The sequence below is a fragment of the Neomonachus schauinslandi genome, chromosome X (assembly GCF_002201575.2).
Source record: "Neomonachus schauinslandi chromosome X, ASM220157v2, whole genome shotgun sequence".
In the NCBI taxonomy this organism is placed as follows: domain Eukaryota; kingdom Metazoa; phylum Chordata; class Mammalia; order Carnivora; family Phocidae; genus Neomonachus; species Neomonachus schauinslandi.
Genome location: NC_058419.1, coordinates 3,926,798 through 3,946,206, shown reverse-complemented (window position 1 = coordinate 3,946,206; position 19,409 = coordinate 3,926,798). Strand labels below are relative to the sequence as shown.

Here is a 19,409-nt window from a genome sequence, read left to right as displayed (position 1 = left end):
TGCCTCGTTATCCTGGTGGTTACCTTTATGTGCATCTTTGTCACCTCTCTTGGGCCTTACTTATGGACAGTGATTGGCACTGTGCAGCTATCAGATCTCTAGGTTTTGTGCCAAGGTGTGTTAATATTAGCCATGCCAGATTTTGTGTGGTTGCTTTTTTCATGAGCCTGGCAAAAAAGATCCCATAAATATCCACAGTCACCTAGTTGATGTGGTTCACCTCCCAGTGACTTCATACAGATCTCTTTGTGTCATTAACTTTGAGAAATAAAATAACTAAAGCATCACTTAGTTTTCTGTTGTTGCAATAGTCTTCACAAGTCTAAATCCTTGCATTAAAATATTGTGTATGTTCTGAATACGATGCTTTCATTTATGCCTGAATTGTGATGAATATGCATTATTTAAATGAAGTATAAACTTTCCCTGGAAAATACTGATCAAATCAAATCTTGCTAATTTGATTTCCATCAAGTCCATGCCACTTTAAATTGCCTCAATTTGGAGAAGACTGAATTCTTAAAGGCGAAAAGAGTGTGAGTTCAGTTGTCTACCCTTTTTACCAATCTGCTTGGCTGCTTCTAAATTATCTTTAAAAATTAAGAAGTGTGGAAATTTGAGGACTGGTGCACAATTACTAAACAGTGCATTTTTTGAGATGACAATTTGAACGCTATGAATAACCATTCTGGGGGTATGTGTAGTGTCTCCCACTGAGCTCCCCCAAGTACACTTAGCTGCCCTTTTCTGTTCTTGCCCAGTTCCCTATACATTTGTTGGAGCTCTTTCACGTGACCTGTGCTGTGTGCTGTGGTAAGTCCCTTGTGTGTCTCGTTCCCCCTGGAGACTACTACGGAAATGGGGCCTGTCGAGCGTAGTACCATTTGTTCTCAGTTGCAATATTTAAATCTCAGATGCCGCATTGTTGGAAATTGCATACAAAATCTGCTGATATTGAATGTTGTCTTTTTTTGCTAGAGTTTCCAGGATGGCTTCTGCACCAACTTCTAAGTATAATTCACACTCCTTGGAGAATGAGTCTATTAAGAGGGTAAGTTTTCAGATTTAATTTGTACCCCTTTCTCTGCATTTCTCTTCTCACATTTGCATATTAGGTGGTCATTTCGGGCTTATTGAATTATTAATTTCATTATTCACATAATGTACGTTCTTCAATATATGTGGTTTTCTTTAATATCCTACTTTGTTCCAGAAAAGACAGAATGCCATATATGTGTTAAGTAAGTTTTGCATTTCTAAATTCTTTCACGTAACTTCATTTTTGAGAACCTTTGTTTTGTGAACTGCTGCCAGACATTATATTTAAGATACTAGGCAATCTCTGGGCCTTAAAAGCTTTCTGAAGGAGATATTGGAAGGCCAAGGCCCACTGAACAGGCTCTCACACCTTCCGAAATATTGGCCTTATTTTCTAATATGATGCTAAAATAGTTGTATGAGCGAAACGAATACAGCGTCAAGAAAAAATTGTTCAAAGTATTGAGGGGAAAATTGTGTAATTAGAGGATGATTTTGAAACATATATTGAAAGGAAGGGGCGAATTTAAAATAAGCTTTATTCATGGCCCTTTGAAGCCTTGGATACATTTACCAATTATCCACCAGAAAGGTTCATTTACACTCCCACCAGCAGTGTACAGGGATGCCTAAGCAATCAGAAGGGAGCCAACTAGTGTTTTTTAATTTGTAGCTCCCTGAGTACTAATGAGGATGACCTTTTTTTAAAAAATAGTGTTTATTATCCATTTGTATTTCTTTTTTGAAGTGGCTGTTCGTGTCCTTTGCCTGTTTGCTTTTTGGTGTGTTTCTATTGATTCATAAGTGTTCTTTACATATTATGATAATCAGCTCTTTATAATATACATTACAGGTCTTTTTCCTAGCTTATCATTGGCCTTTTAATTATATTTGTGGCATTTTGATTTTGAAATACAGAGGTTTAAGTTTTTTATGGGATCACATCTATCAGTCTTTTGTATTTCATATTTTCTGCTTTGGGTGTCATGTCTACAACGACCTTTTTCATCCCCAAGATTTTATAAGTTTTTATTGTATTTGGTATCATTATGGTACAAGGATCAGTTCTAAACACAAGAGTTACTTCATGGAGCTAATTGTAAGTCCTTGACTCTAATATAAAGTATATCCTATGTTAATCCCATGTTATCCGTGTTAATCAAACATCTGTTTCCCTAATTTTGTGGTTGAATTGTACTTTCTTCTCCTGACCCCGAACTGTGGCCCTTAAAAGGTATACTGAGTATTACATCTGCTCGTTATACTTGTTTTTAGTTAGTGAGGGGCAGCGTTAAAGGATGCTGGTGATTTCTTTCCAGTCTTACCATTTATATAAGTTGTGTGGTTTTGCTCCCCATGGGGGAAGGCATTCCTGGCTGGCAACAATTGGTCTTGCCCTCCTAGTTAAAATGCTTAGCTTACAAGTACTAAAACATTGAAAAATGGTTAGGAATTTTCATTTTGTGCCTGAATAAAAATGATAAAACCATTAAAAATCCAGCAGAGCACCCAACTTTGACAGCTTATATCTTACTTAAATACACAATTCACAGTTCTCTTATTGTATAATACTTTACATTTGCATAGGCCTTGATAATTCACAGAGGTGTGCTTGTGCATTTTGTTTCACTTAATATTCACAAAAACCCTCTGTGGGAAGTATATACTAACTTCGCACACGAAATGATTGCCCTCCTAGTTAAAATGCTTGACCGCCCTTTCCTCTTTATATAGTGACCTATGCGAGGAAGGATCTCAGTAAAATAAGAAACCTGATACGTTAAGAAGTAACATATGGGAAGATTCTGACATTATGGGAAGATTCTGTAATTACTGTTGTTCAGTTAAGGCCCCCTTGAAATGAAGTTTTCATTTCTGCTGTTAACATAAGATGACTAAATATTTAATATGGAAAAAAATGCCAAAGTATGCGTGTGTCTATAGAATATGCTTAATATTGACTTTTTATCACTTTTCTGAACAGTGTTCACTGTAAAGCTCCTGGAAGGGGTATTTAAAAATTAATTTTGAAAAGTGTGCTAATGTTATTTACAGACTAAAAGTTAACACAGCTAATGAATATTGATGCTAAGTTGTATTTTTTGGTCGTTTGTTTTTTTCTGTGCCACTTTTCTATAACGATAAATATCACTCTAATTTTTTTCTTTACAAAGTATATTTCTGGTTGGTTGTGTTCCAGGTTGCTTAAAAATCTGCAAATGTAATGTTATTCCTCTGATGCCCTGTTTCGTTTCCAGACTTCTAGGGATGGAGTTAATCGGGACCTCAGTGAGGCTGTTCCTCGACTTCCAGGAGAAACTCGCATCACTGGTAAGGGTCCTGTGAAGTTAGGATTTGCATTACTTGATGAGAGTCCCAGCAGGATCAGGTGGCTTCAATCCCTCTTTCTCTTTAGAACTCAGATTTAGGTATATAGGCTAGCTTTGTTTAAAAGTGTTAACATAAGTAGAACTCTCTGCATTAGTTTCTTGATCAGAGTTCTTTGAAGAGTTTCATGCTATCCAGGATAGTCATATTTTCCCCTCTGTACCCAAGACAGAATTATTTTGGAGAAAAAAAAAAGTGGATTCTCTCTCGAATGTCCTTATTGGAGCTCTAAGCTCTCATGGTTTGAGGTTTTAAGAACCAAGTAATAGTAAGGTTTTCCAGCCTAGGTTGTATGCCTTAAAATGATCAACCTAAAGACTTAACGTCTAAATAGTCTTCTCTTTGAAATATAGGAGACCATACTGGTTTATGATAGCTTTTGTTTGTCCAATAACTGGAGTTAGTAATATTGATGCAGTATTTCGATTGTAGACTTGTCTTTTTCATGATAAATTCATTCTAAGAGGAAGGGATCTACTTTGGAAGGGCCAGGTCATTCTGGCTTAAGAATACAGGAGCATCTGACAACTTCTAAGCCAAATGCTGATGTTGTGGGCATTCACATTTTATATTAGGGCTGACACCCTTGCCTCAGATTACCATGTATTTGGTGGTGATACAGTTACCATCGTTTCAGGGAACCTTTTGGTTTGTTCACTAAGGTCTGGGTTGTTTAGCTTCAATGGCTAAAACATGGTGTAAGACATGGTGCCTTTGTGAGTTAGTTAGCCATGCACCATGAGAAACTCTTCCATATCCACAGACTTGCACATGATGCTAGTCTTGAAAACCAGTGGCATGTGTCCATCCCAAATTCTGGATAAGAGCAAAGAGGATAGCTTACTTTGGGTGGCCTTCATATATGAAATTTTGGTGCTCTGCATCAGCATCAGAAGCTTAACTGAGGGAGTCCTGTATTGAATTAGCATGAAGTCACCTTACTGGGTATTCTTCATTTAGCACCCGAGGAGAAAGGGATTTCAAAATTGTTAAGAAGAATTAAAAGCCGTTAACACATTCAAGGACATCCTTGAAAGATAACAGAAAGATCTTTTTATGATAATAAATTAAGTCTCCTGATTTAGTCTCTCCTTATGTTTGAGTCTACTAAAGATGTACTATTCTCTTGGCCATCTGTTTTCTGTCCCTTAAATGATCGAAATGAGTCTAGCTAAAAACTCTTCTCTGGACTATTAGAAAGAATAGACTGTAGGAATATTTCTACCACTGACGTTTGTTTATTTAAAACATCATGATGTTTGCATGATTAGAGGTTGGCCAACCTCAAACCCTATCTGGCAGTTAGTCCACGAGACTGTCCTGCCTGAATGGCCGTCCTCTAGTTGAAGTAGCTCCGTAGTTACCTTTACAACCACTGGGGGTAGCGGCAGCAGTCCCCACCTTCACTTCTGCTCTCTAGCTATTACCACCTTGCCCTCGGTGGTGCCAGCATTTTGGTCAAGCTCAGGGAAGCAATGCCGGTACCTGGAGGTGACCTGTGGCCCCACTTGACCTGGCACGGTAATGTAGAAACGCGGCCAGTGCCCACCTTTCAACCTTTCCAGGGATCTTTTTTTACTGTAGTTATTCTTAGCCACATAGTTGATATTAAATGAGTGCCATTTGTTGTGTATCTTGGTATATATTTCCATTATTTTAGGGTACTTTTTTTATCTTAATAGACAAAGAAGTTATTTACATATGTCCTTTCAATGGCCCCATTAAGGGAAGAGTTTACATCACAAATTATCGTCTTTATTTAAGAAGTTTGGAAATGGTAAGTAGAATCTAAGACCATAAAGATGACCCTAACTGTTAAAGATAATGCTAAACTGTGTCTCTTCTACCTGGCAACATTGCCTGTGGATCAGATTAACATGGGGGATATATTTGCTTCTCGGCTCTTAATTTTTGGCTTATGCAAAGCTCATTTACCACTAACACCTGTGTACGTAGGAATAGTGTGGATTTAAAAAGTAAGAAGTTTTAGCCCTCAGAACATAGGGGAGGCGTTGGTAACTGGACCCATTCGCTAGTTTGGAGAAATTAGTAGAGAACAGTGGTTCTTTACCAGAAGCACAGACGAGAACCACCTGGGGTGCTTAACAGACACTACAGATGCCCTAGATGTCCTGCATCACAGTGTCCAGGCCTGTGGTCCAGGTATGGTCGTAAGTTTTAAGACTTCACAGAGGAGGATGCTGATGGAATCCCTTGTTAAGGCCCATTGCTCTAGAACTTTCCAAGTGGTCAATCACAAAGTACTAGACAGCGGTTTAGCACTAGGATGCCAATGGTGTGGCTTAGTGCCAATCTACCTTTTCATTCCGTGGCCGTGAAATGTGTGCCATAGCATTTCAAGGCATGTAGCACTGATGGAACAATGAGATGGGGACGAGGTGCTCCCGAAGGGAAGGGATGAGTGAAGAGCTGCGTGGCTGTCGCCGAAGGACCTACGGTGCATACAGTGGGTCGCCATTGTCCAGGACAGCCTGAAGGGGCAGCTGTATTTGGGGCCAAGGAAGAATGGATAGGTCCAGGGTATGTGGAAGAGTAGCCCAACAGCAGTTTATACACAGGAGATGTAAAGAATGTTGGGGGAATGTAGCTTTTGTGTCATTGCTTTTACCCCATAATTTCCTTGGGACTGTGTTACTGACAGCTTGTCCTGATTAAATTGAGGCATATGACTAAGAAACATGGGCCAAATGGTGGTGGTACATCTAGATGGAGTTACAGACTGGATTAAAGCCTTGATACCAACCAGGAAGGGCGGTAACGAATGTCTTGCTGTATAGGGCCCCTCCTCTACAGTGTGTCTAATGCAATGCAGTTGAACCCATAGGAAGTATGCATGTCCCATATGTGAAAGACTGCGAAGTAGCCAATGTGCTAGACTACGCAGTTGCGATTTGAAACTGTCTTAATGGACTAGGATATTGGCGGGAAACTAATGATACATTTCATGTAGATAACATTTACTTTATACAAACCTGTTGTACCAACAAAGGATGGAGGAGGTCAGGTCTGTCTTAATAGGGGCTCAAGCTTATTTGATCCAGTAATTGGGCATGACTGATGACAAAGTTAATATCCCCGTAGGCTTAACTAACAAAAGTATAATATAATGGCCAGCAAAATGAGACTGTAGTCCCATCTGAAGTGTCGTGTTCAAATCCAGGTGCCATGTTTTAAGAGGGACATTGGCAAACCAGCGAGGGTTCAGACAGAGGGAACCAGGCTTGTGAAGGGGCTGCAATATGAGCGATGATTGAAATAAGTGTTGATGATTCATCTGAAGAAAAGAAGATGGAAGGGAGGCATGACAGACCTACCTTGGAATGTCTGAAGTGCCTTCTGTGGAGCAGGGATCAGACTCATTCTGTATGGCTCCCAAGGGTCAAATTGAGACAGATTGAGAGATTTTATGCTAATATATGCAAGAGTCATCAAAAATGAGAATTAAAGCAAGTGTTACGGTGCCTTTCTCCTCTGAGACTCTTGGCTTGTTGGCCAGCCACGCATGCCCGGTTCCATTTTATGCTGTCACTGATGATGAACTGGGGAAATTTTTAAAACTGTGATGCCATGACAAGATTGTACGATCTCAACTGCATAAACCAAGCAAAACCTGTCTGTAGAAAAGAGGCCGGAAAGAAATAACAGCAGGCGTGTTAGTACTTGGGAGATCTGGAGAGTGGACTTATGCATGCTCTGTTTTCTCCTCTCTACTTGGAATGAGCACGTGGGACTTTTGTAATTAATTGCGGAAACACTTAGCAAGCTTTAGTTGGTTTTCATATGGCATAGTAGAAGGTGGGGATTAGCACCGAAGGGGTGTATAAAAGGCCCATTGGACACTGACTACTAACTTGTTTCTTCTTCCACTGTTTTACATAAACATTTTGACCAATCGGCTATAACATTTAGTCCAAGTATAAAAGCAAGAAGCTAATGGCAGAAAACATCCTTTAAAGAAAGCCACGTAAGTGGTTATGCAGAAGCCTCAAAACATAGTCATCATAGTGTTTCTTAAAGCCCTAAATAAGAGTATCAGTTGTGGATTCTGCTGCACACTGTGTGTTTGACAAAGAGCTATCCTCTTATTGGCATTTTGAAGCGGACACCTGTTGGTTTCAGGTAGGTAAACACTGCTGCAGGAGTGCGGTCTGACACGGGAGTCCGCAGTCCCGCTTCGTTGAGGTGTCAAGGGCAAGGTTTCCTGCCCACCCCGTTCCCCGGGACAGTAGAAGCACAGTGGTTGTTTCCTTAGACTGTCCCTGTGGCCCTCCTGCGTGGTCATCCCCCCTCTACTCTGCCCTGCATGCTGCCTCCAGAGTGATCCTCCTTAGAACTAGGCCGGCCAGCTTACTTCTCCAGTCTAAAACTCTCATTGGCTCCCTGTGGCCCACAGAATAAAATCCACTGTCCTTTACATGGCATAAAAATCCTTGTGACTTGTCTTGCTTCAGCTCCCGCCACTGCTGCCCATGCTGTTTGTCCAGAACCCACCTCAACAATCATGCTCTCTTCCGAGCCTCCTCCAGCTTCCCGTGAAGGAGCCCCTCCCTCTTCGTGTCCCCACAGCCTTTTCCCATGCCTCTCCGTTAGCGCTTAGTGCTCGTGAGCACCCCGCCCCCCCCGCCACCAACACACCCTCTTTCCTTTCCATGTTTGTTTGTTTCTCCTGAGCACTTGCCTCCACCTCCTTTTTTATATATGTCACTGCTTCATCTTGTTCCTTGGCTGTCTGAGGACAGGGATGCTTGTCTGTCTGTCTCCCCACCCCCCACCCCCGTGTCCCCTCAGTGCGGAGGGCAGAGCCTGGCACATTGAAGAAGTTCAGGCGGGCTGCTGAATGAAGGAACTCTGGTCTTTTTTCTTTGCTGCCATGTGTCTTTGGCCTTTACTAATGCTGAGTCCTTTTGGTCCAGTAGACAGTAGGCACTCAGTAAAAACGTGTTCTGTGAGTGAACTTGGGAGGGGACAGGCTTCATCGCTGTGCTTTGACTGCCATGCGGACCTCACTAAATTGTGGCATCTTGAATACCAACCGTGTTTCTGGAGTTTGGAAATGTCATAGCCCCCTTTTGACCTTGAGGGTGCTCAGGAATTTGGCGGGGGCACTTTAGGCATGTAATATTCTGTAATCTGTAGACTACCAGGGGGAAGACTGCTTCAGCTTCCTTTCCAGGAACACTTTGGGTTCAGCTGCTATAGTGGGTGAGAAAGGCGAAGTAACCCTTTGTTCGTTCATGTGCTCATAACTTTATTCCGGAACCTTCAGCAAGCAGCACGGTGAACTAACGCTGAGCTTGGTGAACGACACAGAGGCGAGTAATTGGGGTGTATTATGACAAAGCCTGCTGTGGTTGTGTAACATTGTGAGGTTATGAGGGAGACGGTGATTAGCCGAGTGATGGGTCCTAGCATGCTTTGTAGAGGAGGTGATATTTGAACCGAGTCTTGAAGAATGGTAACAATTTCCTGGACAGGAGGGGAGAGAGGGAGGAGCATATCAGGTAGAGCGTTTCCCTCGCACTTGTGTGATGATATGGAGAAGAGCACATACTGTGGCAACAGCTGAGTGGTCTGTTGGAGCTAGAGCACAGGGTGGAGGGGGAGTAGGGTGGCAGGAGATGAAGCCGGGAAGAAGAGTCTACCCCAAGAATCTCGCAAGTCACGGGTCAGCAGTGCACACCTTATGGGGAGGACCACATGTTGGATGTGGGTTTCTGGAAGGGACGTCCAGTTGCAGTGTGTCTAATGGATTAGGGAGGGGGACTGGAGGCGGGGAGAGCAGTGGAAAAGTTAGTTGTTCAGGTGGGCAGCCAGGGCCTCGCACAGTTGTCTTTGCAACAGGAGGAAGAGCACAGAAGGTTCAGGAGCATGGGGTGGCCATTTGGAGGTGAGAGTTAGAGGAAGGACTCGAGTCGAGAATGATGCCTGTGATCCTTTGCCTTTGAAATGGACCTCACGGGAGAAGGAACACGTCGGAGATGAGTCCCTGGGGATTCTCGGAACATGTGGACTTAATAACTATACAGCCACTGAGTGGAGAAGTCTCCGAAGCATTTGGAAACGTGACTCTGAAGCTCGTGAAGTTGTTAGCACATCAGTGTTGGTGAAAGCCGCATACATCCACGCGATTACCTGAGAAGAAGATGTGACAAGGAGATGCGCGCTGAGCCACACGAACATTCTCCTGGGGCGGGGGGGGTGTGGGGGAGCCCCAGGGCCAACTGAGAAGAGAAAGCAGGAGCGGTGGGAGCAGGAGAAAATCTGAGCAAAGGCTTTGGTGGAAGTTGGTAGAAGAGAAAAGACTCAGAAAAGAAGGGAGGGGACCACGGACGAAATGCTCCAAGACTCAGCAGGATAGAGAATGAGCAGAGGCCACAGAGGGTGGTCATTAGGTCACTGGGAGCCCCGGTGGGAACCCATTCAGTGGAGACGCCAGTCTGATTGGTCTCTTGCTCCTCCTTCCACCTCCCAGGGGTCTGCACGCTTCTTTCTAGTCCTGCTCCTCCCCAGGGCTTCCTCTGCTCCCCGGCAGCAGTCTCTTCTGTCAGAAGAACACTGCATGCTGGCCGCGCTCCTTTCCACACGCTGTCCCCCATCTGGCCACAACTGACAGAGCCATCCCCTAGTCACCCCTGGGCTTTCTTGGGTTTCAAGGGCTGCCTTTCTTCTGGCCCCTTTCTCATTTTTTTTTTTAAGATTTATTTATTTTTGAGAGCAAGAGCAGGTGGGGGGGAGGGAGAGAAGGGACAGAGGGAGAGAATCCCCAAAAAGACTCTGCACATAGTATGGAGCCTGACACAGGACTCGATCCCATAATCCATGAGATCATGACCTGAGCTGAAACCAAGAGTCTGACACTCAACCTACTGAGCCACCCAGGCGCCTCCCCCCTTTCTCCTTTCTTACTGCCTGCTCAAGACCCCTGGGCTTTTTGCCTCCCATCCCAGATGTGTGGGCCAAGGTGGGAGTCTTCAGCTCTTTCTCCCTTCCCAGTCCCTTCTTCTGGTGTTCTTACTTCTCGGGCTGGTGCTGCTTATCTCCCAGGGGCCTGGGATCCCTGCCCCGTCCTCCTTCTCCACAGTCTTCACATGTGCCCCACCCTAGTCCAAGGTCTTGTCCTGGGCCATCACAGGGGCCACACATTGGCCTCCCTGCCTGCAGCCTCTCCCCACTTCCTTCTCTCTGGCTCCTGAAGTCCTCTTTATAGTTGCACCATCCCCGTGCTCAGAAACTCTCCGTGGCTCCTTTCCTCCCTCATGTCCTATGCCTTAGCCACAAGTTAGGGACGTGGCACCTTCCCACCTCTCTCCTGTGTGCCCACCCCACGCTCCGGCTCAAGTGCCCTACTCACTGACCCCTAACGAAGCCCTGTGCTTTCTCCTCTGGACCTTTCTTCAAGCCATTTTTTTTTTTCCACCTAGAGCACCCATCCATCCCCACCCCATTTGAAAAATTGTTTTGAAATATTTAAGATAGGAAGTTTATAAAGAATAACCTAAACATCTGTGGATCCACCACCCAGTTGAAGAAACCCCATCTCCCCTTTACCCCAGAGGTAATCCCATCTGAAAGTTGGTATTTCTCACTCCCTGTCACTCCACACAGCCCTAAACTAGAACGGATTGTGGCAGATGTGTGGTAGCTAGAGGAATGGAGGCTTTTAGGCCTTCCAACTGAGTGATGCTGATGAGATGAGAAACGTGTTGTGCACACACCTTTCATTTTCTGACAGTAAGTCAGAAACAGTATGTTCTTTCTGGATTCAATTCAAGGAGAAATCTCTCTAAAAGATAGGAACATAATGATTCCATTCTTTAGGCAGAGTGTTACCCAAAGATTCTTTAGTACCATTTAAGACCCTCTATAAAGATGGAACACACATTCACCTGTAGTTCATAAAGGTATTTCTTTGAGGGACGAGAAAAATGAGGTCTGTTTACTTAGCTTTTTGATGGCTTATCAGTGTATAAACAGGGCTTGGAGAATTAAGATGGATGGATGGCTTGTGTGTCAGTCAGACTGTCTCTGAAATACTCGGTTCTGAAATGAGCTTTGAGCAGGTGCTAGGTATCATGCCACTTAGTAGCTGGGCATCTAACAAGTATGGCAGCGCTTAGCTTCCATGGTCTCTCTCATTGGCTGCAAATGGAGCTGTGAGCCTTGAACACTACCCTCTCCCATTGTGGACATTCAGAGCCAGATCTGTATTCTTTCCCAGAGGGAAGGCCCATCCAGTTCATTATGAGGATGACCGACAAGGATACCTGTAGTATTTTTCTTTTCATGAAAATATAATGGAGACTTTTTGAGATTGTCCTTCTTTAGGTTCTTCAGTCTAGTAGATTTAGCACCTCTTTTCATTTCAAGGGAGCTGAAATAATGCTAAAAAGACTATAATAAGACATCCTCATGTGTCTAAGTAGAACTTCAGTGGGAACATAGGATCCATACTATAGGTATTCTGTTAAAGTTCAGTCTTGAATCACCTCCTTATATTGCTGCTGCAAAATGAGTGCTGTTTTCAGGTGAAAACAATATCCACTGAACCTTAGGTTCCCTTGCCCCTTATTGCCATGTTGTTCCCAATTTGCCAACCCCCAAACTTGAGGGTCTGTGGGTGACTGGGCCCTGCTATGCAAGTCACATAGATTTAATTCATTAGTTCCTTTACAAGTGCAGGCTTTCAGACCTCAGGGTCTCCCCCTGCTTGGGCAATTCTTTTTAATATCTAGTTGATTTCTCCTTCCATCCCCCACCGCATCACTGGCCAGCCCTCCATGTTCTTCAGCTGACCTCCTGTCTTGCTCTGCTGAACAGTTAAAACCCCTCCTCCTGAGCTCCCGGAAACCGCCCCCCTCACTACCTGCTACTGTCTGTTTTCACCCATGCCCTCCTCCTCCTCTCATCTGAGGGGAAGGGACTGGTTGCCTTTTTTCCAAAACAAAATTCCTCTACTTGAGCCTTGTCTCCTTTCCTCTTTTACTTCCTTCAGAGCCTTAGTGCCCCTTCGGTCATTCTGCGTCTTCCATCTGTGATTTCCATTGGCTCTTTTGTCCCCACCCCGCCCTGCAGACCTGCTCAAGTCTCTGTGTCTTGGATCCCTGCTACCTCCCTCCCCGATAGTACCATCCTCTTTCTTCCCCTTCTTTACCAGACTTCATTTCATTCTTTATTTGTTGACCATTTGAGAGGCCGCCGTGTGCCGAGCACTGTGCCAGGCACTCGGATCTAGTGGTGTGCATGGCAGACATGGTCTCTGCCTCATGAAGCTTTCGTTCTGATGGGACCGACAGACACTGATCAGATAATCATGCCGGGTATATAATAGCAAGTTGTGCTGAGCGTGAGTAACCCAGGAGCAAGTGGTACAGGAGTGTAGCTGTTTGAGGAGCCTGGGAAATTGTCCTGAGAAAATGATGTTTGATCCCTGGTCTGAAGAATGAATAAGAATTACCTGGATGCTTGGCAGGGGCTGGGTGGGGAGAATCAGCTGAGGGAACAGCGAGAGGCACTGAGACCAAGGGGAACATGAAAGGATGAGCCAGTCGTGGCTGGGTTGGGGCCAGGAGAAAGGCGAGGAATGGCAGGAGGGAGAGGAGGGTGGGGCCAGATGACTAAGGCCTTGTAGTCCCTGTTCAGGATGGAGGTGTTTGGAGTTGAGCAGTGAGAAGTTCTGGACATGATTTAAGCAAAGGAATGATAGCATCAGATTGACTTTTGTCAGCGATCACCTATGCTGCTGTGTGGAGGGCAGGCTCTGGGGAGCAACAGTCCAATCAAAGAGACCGCTATGCTTGTTCCAGTGGTCCAGAGAAGTTGGAGAGGGCTTGACAGGTTCAAGATTGATGTAAGAGGTAAATGTGCAAGATTGGATGAGGGATAACAGAGAAGGGGACGTCAAGGAGTACTCCTAGGTTTCCAGCTTTTGTAACTGGGCGGATGGAGCACCAGCCACTGAGATAGGAAGACGGAATTTGGAGAGAGAAACATCATGTGGTTCGTTCTGGACATTTTGAGTTTGAGGGGCCTTTGGAATCTCTCCCAGTTCTGTAATTCCAGCTGCCTCCTGCTTATCTGTACTTGATTAATTTGTCATAAGCTCCAAGCCTGTGTATCTCAAAGTGTTAATCTTTCTCCAAAACCCCTTTCTGGGTTCTTCACATCTCTTGTCTGGGTCTAAATCGGAGTCATTGCCGATGCTTCCCCAGTGGCTCATTTTCTCCTCCTTTTGCTTCCCACCTAGGTCACTCCACTCTCGGGTTCTCCTACCCTCTCAGCTTGCCCTAAATCATTAGCTTCCAGAGTCCCAAGGAATGGGCATAGTCCCTTCCTTGCTACCGCACAGTGCTCAGGACTGCCAAAGGAGTCTTAAAAAAGCACCGCTCTGTCCTTGTGCTCCTCTTCTGGAAACACATTCCATGGATCCCAGTCACCCTGATCCAAGCCCTGGGGTGCTCCCCGGGGAATTCCCCTGCCGTCCTGTTTTAAACCTGATCCGCTTGTGTTTTGTTTTGTTTTTCATATATAAAATCCCCATACTTTTCCACACGTGTACCTGATGTCACTGTTAACTTGTTTCTGGAAGGTAAATCTACATCTGCTCTTATTCCATTCTATAAGGATCATCTTTAACATTGCCATTGCACAGAACCTTCATGAGACCCAGTCAATAGGAAATTGTTCTGCCCTCCTCTGACCTCTCATCCCATCAGTCTGGACGTGGGTTTTGTCTTGCTGTGATGGCATTGTGGCTCTTTGGGCACATGTGTCCTATCTCCCATCAGGGCAACACTTGCATCTTATTTATCTCTGTGGTTCCTAGCGTCCAGTACGGTTTCTGCTACTCAGTATGCACTCAAGAGAGAGATGGTAAATGAATGCATCTTTTTTAGATTGTTCTGTTTACTTCTCAACTATTTTAGATCCTTAGAGGTACAGAATTTTGAGTTAGAATGGACCTTTGAGAATTCTTAAATATTTAATAATATTCAGATAGTAACAGCTCAGGTTTCTACAGAGTTAATTTTCCTATTTCTGGATCTTCCAGTTTGGCCTGCTGGGTTATCTGATCTTGAACCTGTCATTCGGGGAGAACATGGCAAGTAGCCTCATTAAACTGGGCACCTATGGTCGGGAACTGGCTGGTTCTCCTCAGTTGTCCCATTTTCTGTTTTGTGTTGGATCAGGGTAATCAGAGCTATAGAATTTCCTCTATACAAGGACAAAGAACAGTAAGATCTCATCTGTTTTGTTTACATTCTTGCTTCCATGTTGATCTTAGAGTATCAGACTTTTATTTAGTGTCTAATCTATGTGTTTTTAGGTATAAGTTTGACATTTAGGAATACACTTGGACACTCCTAAATCTCAATCCAAACAGAACAGCTTCCCTGATGGTGTGTTTTTAATAACTAGACTGTATTGAGAAGTAAACATGTTATAATATGCAGCTGTGAATGTACACAGTTACTGAGTAGTGTCTTTTTTTTCCTCTAGGCATTTGGATTTTAGTCATGTGAGGTGTCTCACCCCATGGCAACAACTAAAAAAAGACCTGTATGTGGCTGCTTGCAAGATCCGCTACATTTGTAGAGCACAGTTACGTCTTCCAAATACTAAGATATTCTTTGTGATAATAATAATAAATTCCATTGTTTCCTAGCTACCGCGTGACAGGCACCATGCCAGGTGCTTAAGTCCATGATCTTTAATCATCCCTACTTTACAGGTAAATGTGGCTGAGAGGTGCAGTAACCTGTGCAAGTTATCCAGCTAATAAATGTCAAAACTCCGTTTGAACCAATTTTGTCCAATGTAAGAGCTTGCAGTCTCTTGTCTACACCATGATAACCGTGCTCTTACGCTTTCTTTAGCTTTTTATTTTGAAATAATTATGAACGCTCAAGAACTTGGAAAACTAGTGCATTACCCAGCTTCTCCAATAACTGTATTGCTTGATCAAAACCAGGAGATTTGTGGCACGATACAGTTCACTAAGACTCTGACTGTACTTGAACTTCACCAGTGTTTCATGCACTCACTTTTTCATAGGTTTCTGCATAAAATTCTGTGACATTTGATCCCATGTATAAAGTCATGGAACCACGTACTAGCAATCAAGATCTGCAACTGATGCTGCCCATTTATAGTCACACTCTCCTTCCCCGCACCCCTGGCAACCATTTCTTTGTTCTCCATCTCTCTAATTTTGTCACTTCAAAAGTGTCATAAATGGACTCCCTGCAGTACGTGATCTTTTGAAATTGGCCTTATCTACTACTCAGCATGATGCTTTTAAGAACCTTCCGTGTCGTTGTGTGCATCCATAGTTCCTTGTTTTTTTGTAGCTGAGTAGTATTCTACGGCATGGAAGCACCCCATTCTTACACTTTTTGAATTTCTAGAATACCCATGAGCTATATTTATATTCTATAAAGAAATGCTTTGTTTTTGTATTGTACAAAGGAGAAGGATTTCAGGTAAAACTTAAACTTTATTTGTATCCCCCAAAAGGAACATCTTCTAAAGGACAAAACTTCAATAAACAGCTTTAAAATATTTTCTTTATTATCAAAGTAATCACAGCACTCAAGAAAATATTGGACTTAAACAAATTTCTGTAGGCCTCCCTATCTTTGGCCATATGAATATATATCTTACATTACTGTAATCAGTGTAGTTTGTATGCTGCTTTTTTCCACTTAAGCTTGTTTTTCCATGTACTGTAATTCTTTTCAGAGCTGCGTGCTTAGTCCTTCAAGTTGACTAACGGTCATTTTCTCCACCCTGACGACCCCCTCTGGCTCCACAGAGCATCTTCACACATGTAACTGTTCATCCTGTTGTGCAATAGCTGTAAGATAAGCCCTTAAGAATGCAGTTATGGAGGTAAAAGGGTAGGACCATTTGTCTGGCTCTTTTGATGTGTGTTCCCAGACCTTGGCTCAAATCTCAGACCTTCCCCATATTTACCAAGCAAGTTACGGAAGCTTTCAAAAGCCTTGATTGCCGCGTCAGGAAACGGGAATACTACACCAACATCTGGAATGGTTGGGAGGATAAAATCAGAAAGATGAGGCGTGCAGAGCCCCCACGGCAGCGCCTGGCACAGACGACTGACTCCGTGTGTGGCGGCTGCTGACAGCTCGTGATGACTGGTGTGACATCACGCATGCGATCCTGGCTCGCCGGCACTTGTACGGCCCCCTTGCACCCAGCACTGGGATGAGGAATGATGGAGCGGCATCGCTGTGCATCCAGGCCCTTCTCCTGAGGGAGACACACCCAGGCCTCAGCTAGGCGCTACTTCCAGATGTTTGGTTTCTGGTGTGGGGAATATAGACCTGTGCATTCCTGGCAGACAGGGTAAAACAAGCGGTGCAGCCGCAGTCTGAACCAAGCGTTGTAGAACTTCAGAGGAAGGAGTGGTCAGTTCGGTTCTGTCTACTTAGGAAGCGGAGCTTTGTTAGAGGTGACGTTTGTTGGGCCAGGGCTTAAGCCATGGGAAAACATCTGGTAGTTGGGGAAACCTAGATCAGCCTGGACAAAGGGAACACTATGCACAAAGCACAGAGGCCTGACTGTAGATCGTGCTTGAGGAATGGTGAAGGTTTTCATGTAGTTTGGAGTGCAGACTGGTGTGGAAGAAAAGCCTGCAGAGACCAGCTGGAAGTGACACCACGGAGCCCTTGAATTGTGTCCCTAGGAGTTTAGTCTTTATTCTGTAGGCACTGCAGAATGGCAAATGTTTGGGGATGCATTTTGGCTGCCCAGCTGGCTGTTGTAATGCTTGCTCTTTTATGTGTGATCTGTATCATATTTTCGTTCATAGAAAGTGGCAAAAAGGGCCAAGGTAAAAGTGCCCTAAAGCGTATGGTTTTTTAAAAGTGTTTTTATGTTTTAATGATACTGGCAGAAATACTGACTTTTGCATTTTTGTCCATTACAGGATTCTGCTCTAATACTTGATGTTCCTCTGGGTGTGATCTCCAGAATTGAAAAAATGGGAGGCGCGACAAGTAGAGGAGAAAATTCCTATGGTCTAGATATTACTTGTAAAGTAAGAGATTCAGTACTTTCTTCTGTGAAAAAAGACACATTAGTGTTGAATACTGAGTAACAGTTAATGGGGGTTTACCAAAAAAAAAAAAAAAAAAAATCAAAGACCCTATTTCATCTAAGTCCCAAGAGTGGTTCTTCCCTTGTGATCAGGCTTCCAAAACCTCCTGGGGAAATAGTTCCTATTAAAGAGACCTGTGAGGACTCAGACCTGTCCTTCTGTCAGCTTGATTGGATAGGAAGAAAACTTTATAGATAGAATTTTCACACTTTTTAGTTTTGCCTGAGTCTGCTCCTAGTGTCCCTTTATGTGATGTGTTACCAGCTAGACATCTTCACACCGTGAAAGGAAAGAGAAATGTTAGAGATTTTACCCTCTGTGAACAGGATGTGCCTCTAACAACCTTTGTAACTTTTGCTTAGTTTTCAGAGGTAACATTTTGCCTAACATTTTGCTTTGGCATGGTGGGTGACAGAGATTTAATGTTAATAACATTTACTCAGCTGTAATAATAACTGTTTATTGAGCATCTCTGTCGGTACAGACACATGCTAGGTGCTTTGCATTCAGTCCTCAGGGCAACCCTCTTGAGATGGACAGTGGCGTCTCCATTTTATCATTACAAAGCCTTAAGCCTAAGAAGAGTTAGGTCACTGAGCTAAGATTACCCAGCAAATGGCAAGGTTGGGATCCAAATACAGTGAGATGATCATTTTGCAGACAACAGGCTAAACCTTCTGGCAAGAAAACTTCCTTTCCAGGTATTAAGTGTCAGATGGTTATAATCCAAATAGAATAGTAATAGAATAGAGTAATGTCCAATCCCAGAAAGAGTTCGAGGGGGCTTGGAGCTCATCTGTTCCAGTGCTTCTCACAGCTAGATCTGGGAGATGTGACCTTTGCTCAGGCACTGTGATTTCTTTTTTTCTTTTTTTTTTTTTAAAATTTTATTTATTTATTTGAGAGAGAGAGAGCACATGAGAGGGGGGAGGGTCAGAGGGAGAAGCAGACTCCCTGCTGAGCAGGGAGCCCGATGCGGGACTCGATCCCGGGACTCCAGGATCATGGCCTGAGCCGAAGGCAGTCGCTTAACCAACTGAGCCACCCAGGCGCCCAGCACTGTGATTTCTTAAAACTAATCTCCTATAATTGTGTTTTGGTTATGAATATGGTATGTTTGCTTTATTGTCTCCAGTTTATAAAAGATGAAGACTAACTAGTACACTCTATCACAAACCAAATGATTGTGTGGTCATTAGGCCTGAACTGAAATTCTCCATCACTGCCCACCTTGGCTTCTTTTGGTTTTTGTTTTAATCCAACCTACCTTAAATGCCTTATGTATGATCCCAGCTACTGTCTTCACTTTGGGGCCTAGAAATACAGGGATTTACTTTTAAGGAAGTGTTTTTGCCTTTTGCATAAAAGGATCCATGGGAGTAGAGTGTTATATTACAGTACTCAAGGGAAAATTGGGTTGCTAATATTGATGACTTTGAAAGTGACTTCAGTTCTAATAGAATTTTTTAAAGTCCTGTTTGTTGCCTTGTCAATAGGAAGAATTTGTATTTAAATATCAGTCCTCCCAGAGTTAATAAGATAAAGCGCATTCTTACCCTTTGACTGTTTATTATAAAAACGGGGCTTAGGGACAACTCACCAGGCATCACTTGCAAATGTTACACATATCTAGATTTCTTGGAATTCGCGTTGAGCCCAAAGATGATGGCCTAGAACAGTGTTGTAGCTCAGCCTCTTCATTCCGTTATCTCCCTGAGAACTGCGATGTTATGAGAGTCAAGTCCCATGTTCTCAGGAACAGACCGGAAGGTGATAGAAAGGGAACCTGCTGTGGCGGGGGAGAGGTGGACTCTCCCGTCTTGCAGGTCAGCCCCAGTGTTGC

At 43.7% G+C, this 19,409-nt stretch overlaps 1 protein-coding gene across 3 annotated transcripts in view; it reads left to right on the top strand.

The window, feature by feature from the left end:
• Positions 1-19,409, top strand: part of MTM1 (myotubularin 1) — a 95,918-nt gene that overhangs the window by 22,028 nt on the left and 54,481 nt on the right. The window contains exons 2-5 of one of the 3 annotated variants that reach the window (XM_021683399.2): positions 979-1,051; positions 3,297-3,369; positions 5,109-5,203; positions 17,396-17,506. In XM_021683399.2, coding sequence (XP_021539074.1) covers positions 989-1,051; positions 3,297-3,369; positions 5,109-5,203; positions 17,396-17,506 — 342 coding nt within the window. In that variant the 5' untranslated portion in view covers positions 979-988. Of the gene's footprint in view, positions 1-978; positions 1,052-3,296; positions 3,370-5,108; positions 5,204-17,395; positions 17,507-19,409 lie in introns of those variants that run through there. The other 2 variants (XM_021683406.1, XM_044911513.1) reach the window with 2 other exon arrangements.